The 21,337-nt window shown below is 38.2% G+C and overlaps 2 protein-coding genes across 3 annotated transcripts; one reads left to right on the top strand and one right to left on the bottom strand.

The window, feature by feature from the left end:
- The first annotated feature begins 1,170 nt into the window (after nucleotides 1-1,170).
- Nucleotides 1,171-13,524, top strand: popdc2 (popeye domain containing 2). 2 transcript variants are annotated; one of them, XM_052013927.1, is made up of 4 exons: nucleotides 1,171-1,692; nucleotides 6,216-6,324; nucleotides 7,516-7,988; nucleotides 13,376-13,524. In XM_052013927.1, exons 1-3 carry the CDS (start codon nucleotides 1,199-1,201, stop codon nucleotides 7,942-7,944), a joined length of 1,032 nt encoding a protein of 343 aa, XP_051869887.1. In that variant the 5' UTR covers nucleotides 1,171-1,198; the 3' UTR covers nucleotides 7,945-7,988; nucleotides 13,376-13,524. The 2 variants fall into 2 exon arrangements, with proteins under 2 accessions (XP_051869887.1, XP_051869888.1); XM_052013928.1 differs by having other exon boundaries at nucleotides 7,516-7,852; nucleotides 13,376-13,492.
- A 399-nt stretch (nucleotides 13,525-13,923) lies between these two features.
- taf13 (TATA-box binding protein associated factor 13) lies at nucleotides 13,924-21,314 on the bottom strand. Its single transcript, XM_052013929.1, has 4 exons — nucleotides 21,205-21,314; nucleotides 17,328-17,406; nucleotides 16,356-16,453; nucleotides 13,924-15,103 (listed from the first exon to the last, which is right to left on the bottom strand). Exons 1-4 carry the CDS (start codon nucleotides 21,256-21,258, stop codon nucleotides 14,933-14,935), a joined length of 402 nt encoding a protein of 133 aa, XP_051869889.1. The 5' UTR covers nucleotides 21,259-21,314; the 3' UTR covers nucleotides 13,924-14,932.
- Between the last annotated feature and the right edge of the window lie 23 nt (nucleotides 21,315-21,337).

The raw sequence follows: 21,337 nt of genomic DNA, 5'->3' as shown, positions 1-21,337 counted from the left end.
GGTCTTTCATCAAAATTAAATACAGTTGGGAAAAAATCATTTTTTAAGTCGCAGAAGGTGGAGGTGTGCAGAAAACAAAGGAACTGCCTCTGATAGGGTGAAATGACACGCATAATATTGGTGCCAGCTGAGGGTGGTGAAGGCATGTTAAGTGTAGCTGACCTGTCTTCAAGAAGTATAAAAAGGAGTTGAATGACAATAGGGAAAAGAAAAAAAACATCTGCAAGTGTGAGATACAAAAACACAGCAACTGCTGAGGTGAAAGAGAACCTTGGAACTGCCCAGCAGATCAGGCAGCCAACTGAAAAGATTGGTTGTCTGAAATAGTTGAATTCAATATTGTAACATGCCTGGGTGGAAGATGAGATGCTGTTTGTAAAGCTTGTGGGGGGATAAAGGGTCAAAAACAGAGAGGTCATAGTGGGATGGAGAATTAAAGTAAAAGGCAAATAGAAACTCAGTATCACCCTTTAGAGCTGAACAGTGGTGTTCTGCCAAGTGGTTACCCAATCTGTTTTTAATTTCTCCTACATGGAGGAGAAAAGATGGTACCTTCAACAATACAGCAATTCCTCAGTACTGCTGTGGGGAGCCTGTAATCTGGGCTCAAATTTCTGGAGTGAGCTTTGAACTCAGAACCTTTACTCTGCCACCTACTCCACTGGGTTGACCACAACACTTTTAATTAGGCCATTAAGTTAATGTCTTAATTTATTCAGGTCCTCTACAAGAGGACATGGTCGGGATCCTTCTTGTTGAATGGAATTGAGAGAGTTAAAATGAATGCTGAAAAAAATGTTTTTGTTTATATTGAAGGTTAGGGAACAGTGCAGCTCAGAATTTAAGTTGCAGAATATATAGCTCAGATTCTACTGTTAACTATCTATTTTACACAATGTTGTCTGTATGAGATTGGGTGCATTTTCAAGTTATAGCAATCGCCTATCAACAGTGCCACAATTATGTTAAGTGCCATCTGTTATCCCCTTCCCACTCAGCCCTCCTTGGATTTCAATTCCAAACATGGTAACCTTTTCTCTGTAACTTCGCTCTGTTGCCAAGACAGATCAAAACCTCTCTCGCTCGCTCGCTCTCTCCTTGCGTACACGCAAACACGCTGCTTTGTCTTTGCCAGCCTGGGGCTACCGCTCGATTAGTTCACGAACTCACATCTCCCAAATTTGGCTTTTGAGGAAAAATGTTGAGGGAAAACTCAAGTTTCCTCGAAACTATTTTGTACGACGGCTTTGACTGCAAGGTTCTGAAGCATGGGAGTGAGGGGGCAATCTTTCACTTAGCCAATGTCATGTTCACACTGGGCTACATGAGTGGCAGTGGCTTTTTCGGACTAGTTTATATCTTCAGCCTTTTAGGCATTGGTTTTTTCATCCAGTCTCTCTGGGGCTGGGTCGATGCCTGCGGGGTGGATATCTTTATGTGGAGTCTGTTACTTTTTACGCTGTGCTTGGTCCAACTCGCCCACGTTGGCTACCGGCTCCGCAAGGTAACTTTCGAGGAGGACTTCACTAATCTTTATAAAGCCATGTTTCGGCCGCTGGAGGTGCCCCTGAACGTCTACAAGGAGATCGTGAGATGCTGCGATGCCGAAGTAATGAGCCTCGCCCGCGACCAGAACTACGCGGTGGAGGGGAAAACGGCGATCGATCGCTTGTCGCTGCTGCTCTCGGGCAGGTAGGTGGAGAGCGCTTCTTTACACAAATATTCATCCCTTCAAAGGTGCATCTTTACGGTTGAGTGCTTTCACTTACTTTGTAAAACCATGCAAAATATTAATTTCATAGATCTTGACAAATCTCAGCATTTTATTCTGAAAGATGATCATATTTGGTAAATACCCCTGTTAAATATAAAACTTTCACAGCTGTACAAACGCACGTATTCTGGTTAAACACACGGAGTTCCGATTTGTTTCCTAAAAATGAGGGGGATAAATATCGCTTTTTGGCTAAAAGGGTAAATTATTTTGTTTTATGACCGTCTGCTCCACCCTTCTCTGTATTGTGTAGAAGGTAGAAAAGATGAAGCTGAAGATGGCACAAAGTAAAATGTGTAACATGAGTATTTCCAAGTTTGATCGGATAGGTCTCAGTTTTTATGGTTAGTGTGAGTCTGTGCCTAGTTCACATATTGGGGAGGTCGGGTGTGGATGCTAGAAGATGTTCACACCACTTAAGTGAATCGTGTTCACCTCGTGTATCAGATTACCAAAGGATTAACAAAATATTTCAAAATTTTGTGAACTATTAACTATCATTTTGTTAATATGTGGCCACTCCGAGTAAATAAAGGCAGTTAAAATAATGAATCTTGGTAGATTGATGAACAGATTTCTGCATATTAACAGTGATTCAGGATGACTGATCACAAGTTAATATTTCATTTGGGAATCTGTAGTGGGGCTGAAAGGAAAGGCAGAGAACACATGAAAAAGTGACCGACCCACCAAACTGAACCACCAGCTACAACCAAGAAAATGCTGGAAGCACTCAGCAGGTTAGACAGTATGTCTGGAAAGAGAAACAGAGTTACCGTTTCGGGTAAGAGAACCTTTGTCAGAATTGGGAAAGAGATTAAAAAGTGGTTTAAAGATATAGGGAGGTGTTGGGAGGGCTGGACAGGACAGAGGGAATATCAATGGTACGGTGGTTCCAGTTCAAATGGGTAAAAGGAGACAATTAGAGGGTGATTACATTTGTTGTCTCTGTATTTTGCTGTTAGCAGAGCTGTGAAACATACTCTGCAGATCAGGTTGTCCAAAAGCGGAGAGAAAAACTAAGCCACTATCACAGATGGATGACTGAGAGCAGAAAAGGCCCATTCTTATACGGCCAGAGAAAGCCAGTTACCTAATGTTGGATAATTTGACTTTGAATCTGGAAAACTCCAATGTGTCCAGATGGAAGATGAGGTTTTGTTCCTCAAGCCTTGTTGTAATGATGCAGGAGACAATAGCCAGAAAGGGCAGAATGGGAATGGGTTGAATGATTAAAGAAGCAGGCAACAGGGAGCTCAGGGTCACTTCAATGAGCTGAATGTAGGTGCTTCACAGAGCAATCAGCTATTACACAGGTTGTTTCTGCAGCATGGAGGAGACCACATTGTGAACATTGATTGCAGTGCTGCTTCACTTATAAAGACTGTTTGGGTCCCTGGATGGTGGAAGGGGAAGCAGTGGGAGGACAGATGTTGCATCTCCTGAAGCTTCATGGGAAAGTGCATTGAGACAGGGAGTGGTTGGTGAGGACGAAAGAGCAGACTAGGGAGATGTGAAGGGAACAGTCCTTTCAAAATGCTGAACGTGGAGGGGAATATCTTTCTGGTGGAGGAATCCTATTGAAGGTGATGTTGGAAGGTGAGGACTGGGGAACTCAGTCCTTGCTCTCTGCATGAGAAGAGGCATGAGAACAAAGATGCATGACATAGATGGATCTGGTCATAGGCCCTGTCCACCATGGTGGAGGGAAAGCACAATTTAGGAAGAAGGAAGACATTTCAGAGATACCTTTGTGGAAAGTCTCATCATCGGAACAAATGTGACAAAGATGGAGGAAAAGGGAGAATGGGATGAAAGGCAGGCTGGGATGAAGTATAGTCAAGGTAGCTATGGGAAACCGTAGGGTTATAATGGATGTTTGTACCTAGCCTATCTCCTAAGGTGGAGATAAAGAGATCCAGAAACGGAAGGCAAATGTCAAAAAAGGACCATGTGAAGATGAGAGCAGGGTCGAAATTAGCAGCAAAACTAATGACATTTTCAAGTTCTGTAAGTGCAGGAAGAACCGCCACTGCAGTTGTCAATGCACCAGATAAACATTTAAGGGTGGGTGTCAAGTAAAACTGAAGCATTTGGGTATGTTGCAGCCTTCCAGCCTCAGTATCAGGTTCTCCAGCTTCAGGTAACTCGCTTTCTCTGTCTGTCTCAGAACTGGCTTGTTCTACTGTAACTCATCCATCTGTGATGTTGGCTGAGTTATTCTCTCTCCATTAGTATGGTCTGACATGGTGAGCATGTCCCACTATCTTGTCATTAGCGACAAATAACACAGATAAAGAACTGTAATTAGCCTCTAACTGCCCTCATTAACCTATTTGAACTGGTCTCACTCTATCACACATATTCCCTCTGTCTGTATCCATTCCTCCCACAGCCTTCCCTGCAATTTAAAACCACCTTTTTTTTCACTCTTTCTCCAGTTCTGACAAAGAGGCTCTGATCTGAAATTTTAACTCTTTCCACAGATGCTTTCTGACCAGCTGAGTGTTTTCACCATATTCTATCTTTATTTCAGGTTTCCAGCATTTGCAATTTTTTTTTATTTTCAGAATCCAATCATATTTTGTTTACAACACAGGGCTTTACCTCACCAAATGTACACTCTGTGGTGGCTCAACAGATGTTATTAAAATACACCAATATCAGCAAGATTCTGTAGTAGTTTGGTGTCCCACAATAATCCCCTTTCTTGCTACAGCCATTTGTGCCTCACAAACATTAATCAAGCCATTCAATGCATGCCTTCTACCCAGTAACGTGGCATGGTAGTCTAGCAGTTAGTATAATGCTATTACGGTGTCAGTGACCCAGGTTCAATTCCGGTCACTGTCTGTAGGGAGTTTGTATGTTCTCCCTGTGTCTGCGTGGGTTTCCTCCAGGTGCTCTGATTTCCTCCCACATTCCAAAGATGTATGGGTTAGGAGCTGTGGGCATGCTATGTTGGTGCCAGAAGCATGGCGATACTTGCAGGCTGCCCCCAGGACACTCTATGCAAGAGATGCATTTCACTGTGTGTTTTGATGTGCATGTGACTAATAAAGATATCCTATCTAATTAACGCTTTCCACTTGCAAAACAACCCACCACTTTTACACAAATGAGTCTGTATCATTGCCCCCAATATGTGTTCTGTTTAATAGTTTGGAAGGCAAATACCCAATCAACCATCTACCCTTCCACCATCCAGTCATTTCTAAACTCTGATCCTGTTTCTACCCCCTATCATCTCTAATATCTACCTCTTGTGTTTGTGATCCATAGCTTCACCTGAACCACCAGGCAAAAGACCTTTTTGCATACAACATGTAAAGCCTGTCCTATTGATGCATAATGCTTTCAACTTCAGATATGATAGAACACCACTGGCAAATGGTATGCAGGTCGACTGTCCATTTCCCTCCATAGATGCTGCCTGACCCACTGAGCTCCTCCAGCTCCTTTGTGTGTTGCTCCAGATTCCAGCATCTGCAGTCTCTTGCGTCTCCATTTTGCTGCTCCACTGCAAAGTCTCTGAGGTATGCCTACCTTGAAGAAGTTTTCCTCCCAGTCCTGATGAAGGGTCTCAGCCCAAAACGTCGACTGTCCATTTCCCTTCATAGACGCTGCCTGACCTACTGAGCTCCTGCAGTCTTTTGTGTATTGCTGCAAATAAGTACAACCTATTTAGCCTACTTAATGTCCACAATGATTTTCCTTGTGCACCACATTCTACAAGCTACCTTTGCAGCAGTTCTCGATTTCTCCACACAGGATGATACAGATATCATTTATAGCCTCACAACTTTCCATAAACAGGTCTCCCTCCACCAACTACCATACTGTCCTTTGCACTCATTTTGGTAAAACCATGCTTATTGGCACCTTGTACAATTTTGCTCTAGTTAATTAATGCACGGATACAAAAAATGAGAATTCATTAACCAAATCATCATAAATGTTTTCCTGAGAATGTTACACTTGTATAAAAAATGTCATCAGTTACTCTGATTCAACATCATCATTTCCCCAGAACTGATCAATGTATCAGCATTGGCTAATCTAAATCAGTGATTCCTTTCAAAATTTCAAAAATTAGGAGAGCAAAGGAAGTGATTTTGGTGGCCCAGATCATATTTTAAAATGCCTAAGAAAAGCAATGATCACAATGTAAAACTATATGTTTTGTATAGCAGTTTCCTACTTTTTCCTTCATACTTGTTAAACCAAGCTGAACTAGCAATGTTGAAAAGTCCTATTTTCTGAATATAGATTGAATTTGGTAGAGCTAAGGGAATACCATCCCTGTGCGCTGTGCGTATGTACTGCATGACATGGAGAGACTTGATTCAGAAAACAACCTCCAAACAAAATACTACTTTTAAAACAAATATGAAAAAATACATAATTTGTAAAGGCAACAAAAACATTTTGTGTTTTATAGGGTTCGTGTTTCTCATGATCAGCAGTTTCTGCACTATATCTTTCCCTATCAGTTCCTTGACTCACCAGAATGGGAATCTCTGCGGCCTAATGAAGAGGGCAGTTTTCAAGTAATACAATTTTCTTCTTTTTTTATGTTTTTGATGCTTAAAGTGAATCACCAAGATAAATAAGTTTTGGACAAATGATGATTGTCTTGTGACTATATATTTTAATAGTATCTATGGACAGGCATGAGAATTTTATATTCGCAGTTTTCATTATGATGTAGGAGTATTTTAAGGAAAAATAAACCAAGAGCCAACAAGAAAAACATTCTCTTAGGAGCACCTGATTTCATGCAAACCTAAATCCTTACGTATGTTGTAAGTGGAATAGTGCACTGTTATCATTCCTTGAAATTAGCATTGTACTGGAGATATCATGGGATACCCAGCAAACTCTCTAATCTTGTTAAAATGTGTTAATACAGAACCTGACAGGAACTAATAGATTTATTTAAAATTAAATTAAAACTTATTATCGATTCCTTGATGACCTTCGTGGTCTTGCTTATCCTCTAGATTGAGGAGGTAAGAAACAGGAAATCACAAAGTTATTCCTCAATTGCTGTTATAAATTTCATTTAATCTAGTTAATCTTCAAAGTATTCACAATGTGAATATTTAAAACCAAGACATCATAGACTGAAGATGCTAGAAATATGAAATATTTCTGAATATGAAATTTGAAATAGTTCTGACATAAGATCCAGAACCTGAGTTGTTAACCTTACCATTGCCTACTTGTGCTGACTGACATACTGAATGTTTCCAATATTTTCTCCTCTCATTTCAGTAATCTGAGTATTTTATGTCAATTGGAGATAATCTAATGACAATACACATTCTATAAACAATGAGCTACATTTTAAATTTCATTATTAAAGCACATTTTCTGTAAACTTATCATATAAAGCATTTAAAACATTTTTAAAATTTCCCTTAAGGAAATTTATTTGTGGCCAATATTCTCTGTCCCATCTGGACATATAAGGGATGATGTTATAAATAACATTCTCAGCAGGATGGTTTTTTTTTTGCCCGCTGGAATTGCATACTGGTAAATTTTGGGCATATTTCCCTTGATTTTCTAGACATCATTTGGAAAAGCTCTTCAGAGGCATAAAAATAGTGCCATGGAAAAGAAACTTAGAATACATGGTCTACAGACATCATGCATGCAAGTTTTCACTTGGTGATACTTGGAATTTAAGTCCTTCTGCTACAACTATGTCATCTATCAATGTATCTGTTTTTCAGGTGACACTGACAGCAGAAACAGATTGTTGCTATGTGACATGGAAGAGAAGAAAGTTATATCTACTCTTGGCTAAACACCACTATATTGCACGCCTATTCACTGTTCTGCTAGGAAATGACATTGCAGATAAACTTTACTCACTTATTGACAAGCTCTACTGCAGGGGCGGGGTCCGTTATGACATCCGTCTACCAAGTCTTTATCATGTATTAGCACCTTCTGTCGAATCTGAGAAAGAGAAGATTGCAGAAAGTCCCCATCATGTTCCTCAGAGCTCAGTTAATCCTCAAGAATCTCCCTGTAAAAAAACATCTCCGGATCACACCGACCTTATTGGTGAGGATTCAACCAGCCTAGTTCTGGAAGACTTTGCAGATATGACTGGATCATTTATGGAATATACCAGTGAAAAAGAGTACATGAAATAATGATCCAGTAAATATGATAAAACCTTGTGTCTGTCCATTCATGTGTAAGTACATTGTTGCTTCAAAGCTTACCACTACATCTAAAAAAACTAACTTGGCTATCTGATTCTGCTGGACCACAATATATGTGGTAAGTGGAAAAACTATCCTTGATCAGTTGGGGTGTCCTGCTGTTGTTGACATACAGTATTAATTTGGACTTAATATAGTTTCCTTTTAATACTCTGAGTTAAACTTTTTTATCAGTTTGTTTAGCCTACCAAACAGATACATAATGTTTGGGATAAATTAGCAAATGATGTCATCTAAAGGATTAAAACTTAAAACATGTTTAATTGCATGCTCACATTAACTTATTACAAATTCTGTTTGTAATGAAAGTCTGATGAAGGGTCAGCAACCTGAAACTGTTTCTCTCTCTATAGATGCTGCCAGTCCTGCAGAATAATTCCAGTATTTTCTGTTTTTGTTTCAGATTTTCAGCATTTTAATATTTTAATTTTCAATTCAGTTCTTTTCCCATTGTAGGAAGACATTCAGTTCCACAGCCTAATCATTCCATATCTTATATAATTTTTTTTTAGCCAGATACAGAATTCCCATTCTGTTGCAGTATATGAACATTTGGGGCATACCTTTTGCTTTAATGCCAGAACTTCCAGGAGTCCCTGTTTTCAACATTGGTATTGGTCTAAATGGCATTTTCTGCCCAGCTCTTGCTGGCTTTGTCTGCCGCATGCTGCTCCAATGGACTTTCCAGGAAGTCCAATAGGCTGGCTCAACCTTCTGCACTCCTCCCAGCTTGAGAGCTGGGAAATCTGCCTGGTGAACTTGTGCCAATTTAAATCTTCCACCAGCATGGCAACCCCCATTCAAATCAATAGAAGACATCGGCTCCTGGAAGAAAAATAAGTAGTTATGGTTTTATCATTTGTTAGTTTTGATGATTGAATTCATTTTTAGTGTGTGGGTATGTTTTTCAGATTTTTAAATGTAACAGCATTTTTTCTTACATGTCCCAAAGAAGAAATAGCCCCAATCACACTCATAACTATCACAGTCTGGGAGTGTAAGATGCAGGGACTGACTGGCTATCAGTGAGTTCAAATGGCTGCCCGAGCAAAGACAGCCCCTAAGCCAAAGTGTGCAGAGCTGGGCTGCAGCTGTGGTTATGCTGAAACAATCAATGTGGCACAGGGACCGGGGGCAACTGATTCTGGGGCAACATAATGTCTCTTCCATTATTAAAAAAAAGTTAAAATAGGCTATACATGCATACATTGATGTTTGTATTTATCTTTGGTATAATGCATTTGCTTTTAATCAAGAATAGGCTTCTCTTTGATTTTTGTTTTGCATATTCTAGTAGCATTAGCACCTTGAAATTTTTGAAACAAAACCTAGTCTGCACCAGTTTGTAAAACATGAGGATCAGTGAACAACTAACGAAGTTTGTTAATCAAATAATTTCATCTCATTTATGTGAAATCCAGGATGCTGTTATTTTGAACACATGCTCCTATACACAGCACTGGGGCGTTCATGCATTACAAAAGATCTATATCCTACATCCATGTAGACCATGAGCGCGGCCAGGAAATTTTGCAAGTAAATGCTCACTTCCTCATCAAGTATCATGATCGTTTAAAGTTGCCTTTTATTCCCTGTTAATATCACCTGCAAAAAAAAACAAGATTCCAGGAGACTAAATGTAGACTTATGTTCATTTAACAGCACATATCCCTATAACTCTACCAAATAGGAAAAGTGGAGAAAACACAATCAGTTCTTTCACCATCAGAGACTAGGAATTTTATGATCCTTACTCAAACATGATCATGGAAATACCACCATCAAAGGACTGCAGCACCCCACAAAGACTACCTTCTCTGGGTATTTAGGAATTGGCCATATATACATCTTTATAACCAATGCTATTATCTCAACAGTAAATTGAAAGACAACAGTAATGGGGAGAAGGGTAGTGCTTCAGCTTAAGTGAAACCTTCAATTGTCATGAATTGCCAAAAAAAGTACACCCTTCTTGGCTCTGCAAATTTCATTCAAGTAATCAACATTGCTTTGGAATGTTAGAGTTCCTACATTTTTGATGCACATTAATTGTGTTCAGAATCCTCCAGAAATCATTCTGATGGAAAATGGGGATGCTGGGCAATCATATTTCATCCCTGTCCCGAATTATGTTGATTTCTCATGTAATCTGAAGAAAGTTTGCCTCAAAGTGTAGAAACAAGATTTAGTCTTACGACAATACTGTGGGTGTTTGTTTTGTGGATGAATAGTGTGACGCATTTCACATAACCATGAAGACCTATATTCTAAATCTATTGGCGTAGATACAACAGACAAAATGCCAATTTTAGTACAGTGAATTTCTGTGGTTTGATTCATGATATGTTCTGTATACATGGCACCTTTGTTTGATGTAGTCAGGTTCTGGGAGTATGTTTTGACATATATGTTAGTGGGCTAAAGTCTGAATGAACAGATAATAATGTTTCTCCCCACCCCATCTTTCTCAAGGGGTAAAGGTGGGGATGGGACTGAGATTAGTGGGAAGGCTCAGGAGTGGCACTCACAACATTAAGCCAGAACATTGTGGCTGAGTTGCTTTCAGTCAATTCTACATAATCAATGTTAGCAGCAATATCCGAAGAAAATTCATAATTTTGCCCTCATGACAGTGAGGGTACAAAGTGTTCTGTTACAAAATACTGTTAAGGTAAAGCAAAATGCAAATGCAAATTATTTCACCTTTCTTAGAATGTTATCTGCATTCTTAATTTGTCTGGGGAAAGAAATTGAAAAGGTAACAAACCACACAAATTGCCCAGTATTGAATGGAATGACTCAATGGATCAAACATTCCTACCTTTGTGTTGTCACCAATGCCTATAGTTTTAGAGCTTAATATACTTCTCTGTAGGATCTGAATGTAAACTTCCTATATAAAGAACATTTTTCTAGATCTATCTTTAGTGTATAAATAGTTATAACATACTGCATTTAGCTGTAATTGGACAATATTATTTTTATGTGAGGGTCTTTATAAATGTTTGAAAACGTGACAATGTGGAATTGCAATTCTTCTTTGTGGGAGATGGCATTGCTGGAAAGCTAAATTTCATTTACGTACAGCATTATAGATCAATGTAAGTTACATATTCTGATCTACTTTAACTCAAGACAAATGCAGATGAACACCCCATACTGCACCAAGGTGACTTTTCCATTTTATTTACTTTAAACATCTGAAATTATCCAAATGTGACTGGCACATGAATGCTAAACTAGTGTTGTATTTAATGGCAGTCTTTTACTGTTAACTTATTTCTATGGTAGAATTGAATTATTTCTTATTTTGATTGTATTTGAACTCTTAGATGGATACTTACATCCTGGGTTGGTGCGTTTGTGATACGAGATTAGGCCTTTACTCTCTTGAGACATGCAATTTTTATGAAGGGCTTGACAGGGTAGGTGCAGCTTTGCTGTCTCACCTGGCTAGATGTCAATACTCAGGAGTCATGGTCCTAAAATAAGGATTCAGCTATTCTGGACAGGTGAGAAGAAATTTCTTCACTCAGAGGGTGATGTAATGCTCTATCCAGAAGGCTAGTGAAGGCATAGTTGCTGAATATATTCAAGATAGAAATTGATAGATTTTTTTAGATATTAAGGGAATCAATGAAGACCCATGATCTGACTAAATGGAGGAGCAGACTCGAAGGGGTGAATAGCTTACCCCTGCTCCTCACTTCTTGTATTTGTCATTTTACCATCTTTGTTAATGGATAGTTCTTTCAATAACTGTTTTCTATGTATAGTTACATTACATCAATGATTAAAGAGTGATTCAGCTCTGCTTATTTGATCACTTATCGTATTTCAGTCTTTCATAAAGTAGGAAATTCAATAATTTTTTTCAGTGATCCATAAATTGGTTAGGTAAATTCTACTTAAAGGATATTAAACAGATGATCAGATATTTCTGTGCCATTAACATTCTTAGTGGAGTCTATATGGTTCTTCAGAGGCATTCCAATTGTTTATATATGGGAAGAAATTCAAGATTTGTAGTTAACTGATCTGGAAATTGGGTATGTAAATGCTATTTGTTTGATTGTTCAATTCTATGTTAATTATGGCTAAGCTAACAATGTTCATAGCAAGGTCTACATGGTTAATCTGTTGTAATACGTATATGTTTCTCAGATATTCATGAATAACAAAGCTATTCACTTTGGCTGTTTCCTGATATCCCATTAAGGTATTATTTTAATTAGATTGTTCACAAAGGACATACTCGTATTAATCTTCTGGCCCAGTTTTTCTACTATGCACTCATTGGCCTAAATTTTATCAATCCATTGAAATGAACAGGATGTAGGGAAATTGTGGACTGATGTGTAAACCAGGGAGTAAGTATCCTAAAAGCTTTCAGTTAACTTGCGTTCAGTTCCCATGAGCAAGAATAACTCCTTCAGGCAGCCCTAAAATGCAACAAACAACTGCAGTACTAAGGGTAGAAAGTAGATTTGTACTTACTAAGTTTGTATTTAGCTTGGAGTTTGGTGGGGGGGGGGGGGGGGTGAAAGGTGGAGGGTGAAAAGTTGGGGGAGGAGATGGTTGGCTAAATTTAGCTATTTTCACATTCTTAAAACTTAAGAGTTCTCCAATCTTACTTAAATTTTATATTTAGAACAACATGTAACAGACAATATTGCATAAAACTGAATGAATGACAATTTTCTTACAATAAATATATTGAATACATTTTAATTTGATCTCCCACTGTGAAAGTAAAAGACCTGGCAGTCAAAATATATTTTGGAAACACTCACTCACTAATCTAAGATCAGTCTGGTATTCTTGTGCTATATATTTTTGATAGCAAGTGTTCTTACATGCCTCTGATCACTTTTTGTACTACATTCCAGTTTGGTTTTCTTGTGCTTCCTGTATATCATAATTGGAACACCAATAATACTGCTTCCACATAAACAGAGAAGAGAGTTGCCTATCATAGGATTTAATATAGAAATATCTGTAAGAGGATAGGATTGTTTCTAACATTAATAATAAACTTTATCAGGCACCTAGTATCAACAGTAATCTGTGGAAAGTACTATCACTGTTGTATAAACTAAAACCAACTGACCACTACGTAAGCATTAATCTGGAGGTGTATAATGGATTATTATGGTCACATGGATATAAGTTCCCAATAAGCTGTTTCAAAAGTAATATCTAAGAAAAGTATTATATCTTAATCTATATTGTTTGCTTAACAGTAAATGCAAGGACATGAAAATGTATCAAATTTAAAAGAAAAAGTCTGTATGCACTTGTTTTTCGGAAAGTACATCTTATCCTTGTCTTATTTCTACTGTGTTATTTTCTCCTGCAGGTACGAACAATTCTTGGAGCAGTATTCATAAGAAATATGCTCCATTGGCTCCTACTCAGACTCCAGAGCTCTGAACACTACCAATGTGATAATGAACGTGGCATGGGAAACAATAAACAAATACTACTCGATGAATATCAAAAGACTGGAAAAAAAGTTCATTTTTTGCCATGCATCTACATGCTTATTTTAATGTGGTTTTACTGATATCCAAAATAAACAACCAGATAGCATTATTTCAGCAACTTGCAGCTGATTCATCATCTGCAGCAGTTCAGTGAGATTCTGTACCCTAGGTTTAATGGAATGAGGATGATAAACCCGAATCAAATTTTACTGTATCCAAGTCAATTAAAATAAGTCAGCTATGAGTAAAGTGGCATAGTACTGAAAAAAACTAATGGCAAATTTTCATATATTCCATTGAAAATACTGGTGGGAGTCTGTGGCAATATTAATTTTCCCATCAAGCAAACTGGTGGAAACCCCTTGCATGACCTACCTTGACTTTGATGGTGCCAATATAAATAAATACTCAGTTTTAGATTTAGTCTTTATTAAGCATAAAAATGTGTTAAAGTACTCATACTGTACATTTTACAAAGAGTTAGTAAAAAATTAAAGGTCACACAATTGTAATAAACTATAATATGCACTGTATTGTTTTTATTTCATCATTATCCATGGAAAGATCTTTGGTTTGATTATATGAATGTTTTAGAGAGGGTCCCAAATTTGAACAAAGTACTTTCATACAAATGTCTTGGACCAAACAAAATATGTAGCTGCTAAAATACAATCAAAGCAGCTCCAAAAGAAATCTCTGATGTAATGCTCCTATTAAGTGTCTTGTGATATTTTACTTTGTCTTTATGCAAATATTGCCAATGCATACTTTTTGTCAACATTATACATTAAAACATCCACATTTATAATGGAAACTTTATACATAAACTTGTCAAACTACCTTTACACCTTGTCCCTGAAATAACTTGTAGGAGGGTGTAATGACTGCAAGACAAGTTTAGTTGTCACTTGCTATTGCAAAATACATACATAATATACTCCTATTATAAATTACAATGGACAGAATTTATGACTTTAAAATGGGTAGAGTATTAATTCTGCACCTCTGGTCCAATTATTTCTTGCCCTCCAATTCCACTTCACTTGAAGACTATTTGCTTTTCATTAACATCAGATTTCAATAACATTTACTACAGCAGAAAAGGCCAATTTACAGTTACTGTGCAAAATGATTTTTCCTGATATGTACATAAATCTTTTAAAGACTACAAGAATTGCTCCATTCAGTTCCTCAGCCAATAACAATGTTTACATTGTGATGAAAAAAGTTAACAAATCTCCATCTCTCTCTGCAGCAATGCAGCCAATTTAAACTTTACTACTCCATGTTACCAAATTACCTCTACACCTTATCCTACCATATTGATATTTGTAGTCAGATCCTGAGTGAAACATTGTGCTTCAAGTAAATGTTTCAGAGGCTGGCAAAATTGAGTTACCACTTACTCTATGACATGGCACCTTCTGAAACTAAGAGCCATAATTAGCTTCATCAAAAGCTTTCCTGGCACGTTTCAATTCTTCATTCATTGTCAGCAGGTCTTTCACTCTTGCAAACTTCCTGGGATCTTTACGAATGAGAAAGACAATATCTTCCACTTGAACTCGCCCCTGACGTCCTATTGACATGGCCTTGTGCGTCTATGTAGTAAAAAATTACAAGTAACAATTATGTTTAAAAAAAGCAAAAAATATACTGCTGTACCACATCCATTTATTTGGACAGATATCTGCAACAGATGATATACAGACATAAGACATGAAAGAACCCAAGACTCATGAAGGCAATAAAAGAAATTTGATATATTTACTATGAAGTTTGTCATAAATGAACTGTATAAATTGTTTTGAGCAAATTAGCACAGCAAATCCAGAAATGTTGGAAAAAATAACCTATTTCTCAGAGTTTAATAAAACTCTATATTGTTGGAAATTCTGTTCATCGACATGGAGTGCAGACTCTCAGACAGTCATATCTGACTAATTGTGTTGCAGAACCCAACGTCAATCCCACTCCTTCAAAAGCTGCAAGTCAATCAGGCTGGCTAGTCAATTGACACAGCTCTGGTGTGCTGCAACTCTCCCCCATTTAGCAACAATAAGGTGTGTTCCAAGTTTCCCATTGGAAGCTACCTTTATTTCAACATTAATAACAGGAATTACCTCAACACCTAACAGACCTTGGTGACCCTTGTCTCAAAAAAACTCATTAGTTGGTCATTATACAACCTTCAAACATGGTTTGGAGCCTTCACTTGGCAGGAAGCAGATATCATGAACTGTGTGAAGGACACAGTAACCAACTACAATTATGAAAGCCATCCCTGCAAAGGAGAGAAGTGATGAAAGCATAATCTAGACTGGGCATTCAAGAAAGCAAATGAAATAGAATAAATATATAAATCCATGTCCTATAGCCAAATTTAAAATAATTGGCAAAACAATACTAAGGCAAGCAAAATTTCTTTTATGTAATGAATTGTTATGATTTGGCATCATGCACTGCCTGAAAGGAAGTAGGAGACAATGTTAATACTAACTTTAAAGAGGAAATTGGCCTTGCGACTAATCAGATGGTGCTCCCAAAAAACTGCAGATCAATCAAGGCTGAATAACTTCCTTTAGTTCTGTTAAAATATTATGATTCTGTTTTGGTGTCCTTAAATTGCATTTGCAATTTTGATTCATTTTTGAATGAAACATTTTCACAACTTTACTTGAATTGAATAGTACAATGAATGGCTTGTATGAACTCAATTAAGAAATGTTGTGATGATGCTTTGAAAAAAAGTCTCAGTGTTTTCAGCAGCATATTCTCCCAAATTTATACTCTATATGCCATTGTAAATAATCAAATTTGTTTGCAGACAACAATTTGTGTAGCTAATCTCACCATTTCAGTGATAAACTCTATAACGAGATCCTCCAGGATGTCCACTGATTCAGTATAAGGATTCTGGTCATCCCCAAAGCCATACATCATGCATCTCACTGTGTGGTAAGAACAGGAATTTCAAAATGTTCAACTGTTATAATTTGATAAGCTTTCAATATCTACTGCAAGTGCCTAATCTTAACCTTTACTCGGAAATATGATCAGTAATAATCAATACTAAAGCTACCTTAAAACAATTAATCTACTGAAGGTGACAGGATATTCAACAATTATTGGAAGATGTGCAGAGTACTGCAGCTGCAGGCATGATTCTAGGATGGAGCTTCATGCCCATGAAGTTGAAACCCTTAAATCACATTTTAAATGCATTCAAAGAGCACTTGATGCACTAACATGACTACAAATGACAAGCTGGGAAGTGGGATTAGACTGGATAGCTCTTTTAGGCCAACATCATTGTGGTCAGCCCAACGGCTTCCTCCTGTTCCATACACGTCTGCTTCTTCACAGCAAGTTAAAGGCAAAATGTATGTGCTTATGACCTTAAAAGGGGGTGTACAATTTACACATCTGATTAATACCACATCTTTGAATTACATCAATAAAAGGAAAAAAAATTCAAAAACAACAAATTTCCATTCTGAATGTTTTTTCAATATTCCAGCAGGTGTTACAATAAGGAGGGTTGCAACAAACAAAACTATAGGAAAGGTTTGTGAAGATTTTGCATAAATGTCACTGCATTTCCTTATGAAAACAAAAAGTTCACAAATTCTGATCACTCAAAACCTAACTCTCAAAGTCATATCAAATGATCAATAAAAACGTGACTATGATGAATTAATTGGTGAATAGTCAGTGAAAACAGAGTACTGTGGAGTTGAATTTTAACTGTAGTCTACAGTTTACACATATTATTAACTTAGCAATGGATTACTGGTTTCCAATAGTTTAGCAGAATTGACTTACATTCCTTGGAAAATAATCTTTTTCTTCTGCCTTGTCCACCCTCTGCACCACTTCCACTCTCCTCCACATCTTCATCAAACTATAATGCAAAAAATACCACAAAGATTACATTTTCCCTTTGCTCTGTCCAACCATAAAGTAAAAGTGAAAGATACATTGCTAATGTACCACATGCACAGAATTGCTTTGTATCTCCTGGAGCTGTAGCTATGAGAGGTCACGTTGATTAATCACCAGGATACAGCTAAAAACCAAGACATTTATCTCATGTATTTACTAGAAGCATATTTTTATGGTTAAGTTTATCCAATGCTGCAAATTTACAGCACTATACCATTACTGCACCCCCATCCATCCCAGTAGTTCTAGACCCAACAAATTTGGATCCATTCAGAGCAGCAAGGAGAAATTCCTCTAACCATCCTTGAGTACCAAGACCACACTTTGCCACCCAAATCCTTAATTTGGCCAGAACAAATACAATAATAGGAATTAGAAACAAATATTGAAATTCAGCTGATTAAATGATAAATGATCTGAAATTTCTGATCTGAGCTCAGCCCTAAAAGAGGACATTCACAAGTGGTCTTAAGATTCCAAATGGACATTGCAGCAAACACAAAATCCTTGATCACTTCTTTCCTTCTGTGTGCGTTAAACGAGACCGTGACCATCAAACCCACTCCTTATACTTCAACAATAGACATCCATTCAGATTATGTGCTGCCCTACTGGGAACTCGATATGGATTCCTACTTTCCCTTGATGCTCCCGCAGCAAAGAATTACCCATGGGTTGGTGCCGAGAGGGTGCCTGTGAGGGCTGGTGTTGGGCAGGCTAGGGAGAGCAGTGCAGCAGTGCTCATTGATGAGATGTGGGTGAGGACCAGCAGCATCTACTCCACGTACTGACACATTGCTTGGACCCGAGTCTCTCTCATCACTTCCCACTGGATATGATGGAAGCTGCTGTCTCCTCCTCTCTTTGTTTGGCTGCACAGACTCCAAGGCCAGTGACCATGGCTGAACTTGTTACCATAAACAAAATATCTGGGCTGGCAGAAATGCAGAGCTGTGGTAACAATCAAATCAGCCATGGTCTTATTAAATAGTAGAAAAGTCTTGAGTGGCTGAGTGGCCTGTTTTCTGTTCCTAATTTATATGTTCTTATATTACGTGGTGTAAATCCAATTTATGGTAAATGTATTTGTAATCATGATGGTAGATCATGCCTATTTTGGACTGGACTATTTTGTTACATGAATCATTGCAAACCCTCCTTCTTAGGCTGCAATATTCACTGTTCTCTGCAAAGAGGGCTGCCAACAATTGTGACGGAACTCTGTTTAGCTCTACTTTGTGCTACCAATCTATTATCAGAATTGGGTGTTTGACTGAGTGATGGAAGGTTTGGGAATATCTCAGAATGAATATTATGGCATAGAATAATAGGCACGGTTATGGGAAAGATCAAAGGAGCAAATATTCTTAAGACTGGCAATGAAAAATAACAATAGTAAAGGATAATTAAGAGAAGGTAGAAGAGATTGTATTTTCATTGAATTTTGTGTTATATAGAAAATAAGTGCAAATGCTTCACGCCTTCTTTTGCACTCATATGCTAGGATTCATATTCAGACATTCAGTCACAGAATTACCTCCTCCTCTGATTAGAAGTTTAATTGTCATCACCATTCAGAACTGAATATAGCATGATCAATCTGTTGGTTGCAAAATAACTATTGTCTAAAACACATTAGTTCCACTGTTCAGCCTGCATATTGTCTTGTTTCGTAGTAACTCAATTTTAGGTATATTTAGCACTGTTCTCTACATGCTCTTCTACTCCTCATTACCACCGAGCCAGACTTCAATGTTAAAATGATGGCTATACTGAGCCATGAGGTTATAGACTGTAGTGGAATTTTATAGATGGCCAAGTTTGAGCTGCTGGATTTGTTCTGAATCTTCAGCACACTTGTTGATTAAGTGTTATGAGCAAGAGGTTTTGTTGTTATATTTTTCTTGATGCCATAAATTTCATGGGGCCTGGAGTAAGTGCTCAGGATTCAAGTGCCATATTTTCATAAATGGATATCACTTTGCTGCTGGTTCTGCTGTATTATGATATACCAGGGATGGTGAAGGAAGAGTCCGAGTTATTGTCTGAAAAGTACAATTCTCAAAGTATGATCATATTGTTACTGTGAGACATTGGTCAGAATTTTGATAGCCCCAAGATGTCACTAATGAGGACTTTACACCCCACACATTAAGTTCTTTATTGGAGAAATGTAACAATTATCTCTCTTCACAGGACTCTTTTCAAAGATAGTTTGTCATCAAGCCATACAGGGAGTTGTTAGGCCTGGTGACCTAAGTATGTGATAAAGCCTTGGCAAATGAGTTTGAATGTGGAAATAGTGAGGTCATGCATTTTGGTAAGAGGAGTCAAAAGGCAGTTATTAATCAAAACGCAGAGAGATTGCAAATGAGGGATCTAGGTGTTCTAGTGCACAAGAAGTTAGTAGGTAGGTCCAACAAGTTATTAAGAAGGGAAACGGAATTTTATCCTTTATTTCAAAGGGATTGGAGTTTAAAAATAGGGAGGTTTTGCTACAATCGTTCAGGGTGTTGGCGAGGCTACACCTGGAGTACTGTGCAGAGTTTTGGTCCCCTTGCATAAATAAAGCATATAATAGTATTGGAGGCAGTTGAAAGGAGATTCGTCAGCTTAATTCTTGGGATGAGAGGGTCATCCTATCAAGACAGACTAGAGAGTATGGGGTTTGTATTCCTTAAAGTTTAGATGAATGAGGGTGACCTTACTCAAACATAAAAATATCCAAAGGGGGCTTGACAGGGTAGATATTGAGATATTTGCACTAGTGGGATAGTCTCATACAAGGGAATATGATCACAAGATAAGGGGGTGATATATTTAAAAGTGAGATGTGTAAAAAATGTTTCTCTCAGAGGGTAGTGAAACTTTGGAACTCTCTGCCACAGAGAGTGGAGGAAGCCAGATCATTAGACATATTTAAGGTAGAAATAGATAAATATTGGAAAGATCAAGGAACTGAGGGCTACAGGGATTTGGCCAGCACAGATCAGTCATGATCATATTGAAAGGCAGGGCAGGCTTGACAGATCCAGTGGCCTACTCCTGCTTTTATTTTCTTGTGTTCTTATGTGACTGCAACTCCAATAGCTCTCAGGAAGCACAACATCCAAAACAAAGCAGCTCACTTGACTGGAACCTTCTCCACTTGCCTGAACCTTCATTCTCTACACCACCAGCATACAGTGGTTATATCTACAAAATGCATAACAGTTACTTCCTCAGGGTACTACAATAGCATCTCCTAAACCCACAGCCTCTACCACCGTATATAGGTTCCCCACCAAATTACAAACTTTAAAAAGAACAGAAAAATAGTTACACACAGCTTAGCTTAATTTCCTACTTTATTACTGCTTTACTCAAGGGTCTGATTTGGATCTTCAGTTTTTGTTAAAATTAGCAGCCACATTTTACCGTTTTAAGTGAAAATTTAAAGAAAATCTGCAGCTGCTATAAATCTGAAATAACAACAGAAACTGGTGGAAATAATCAAGCAGGTCAGGCAGAATCTGTGGAGACAGGAACAGTTGACGTTTGTGGTCCGGGACCCTCCGTCCACACCAGGGTGTCCTCGATCCCCTTCCACAGATGCTGCCCGACCGGCCGAGTGCTTCCAGCCATTTCTGCTTCTATTGCACCGCTTTAAACGCGTTTCTGTCCCCCAAGTGCTACCGTCTGACGGCAGCGACACCGCGAATCCAACACTCCCGTCGTTACAGCCAGCGCTCTCGGTATCTGAAGGCAGCAGACTCACCGCCGGCTCATCGTCCTCATCGGCCATTTTTCTCGGTGACGGATCTCGGTCCATTGACAAATACGTCACCAACCCGCGTGTCGAGTTGTGAGGGGATCTCCTCGATGACCGCGGCGGCGGGTCACGTGACGGG

The sequence above is a fragment of the Pristis pectinata genome, chromosome 4 (assembly GCF_009764475.1).
Source record: "Pristis pectinata isolate sPriPec2 chromosome 4, sPriPec2.1.pri, whole genome shotgun sequence".
Lineage (NCBI taxonomy): Eukaryota > Metazoa > Chordata > Chondrichthyes > Rhinopristiformes > Pristidae > Pristis > Pristis pectinata.
This window is presented reverse-complemented; position numbering and strand designations above follow the sequence as displayed.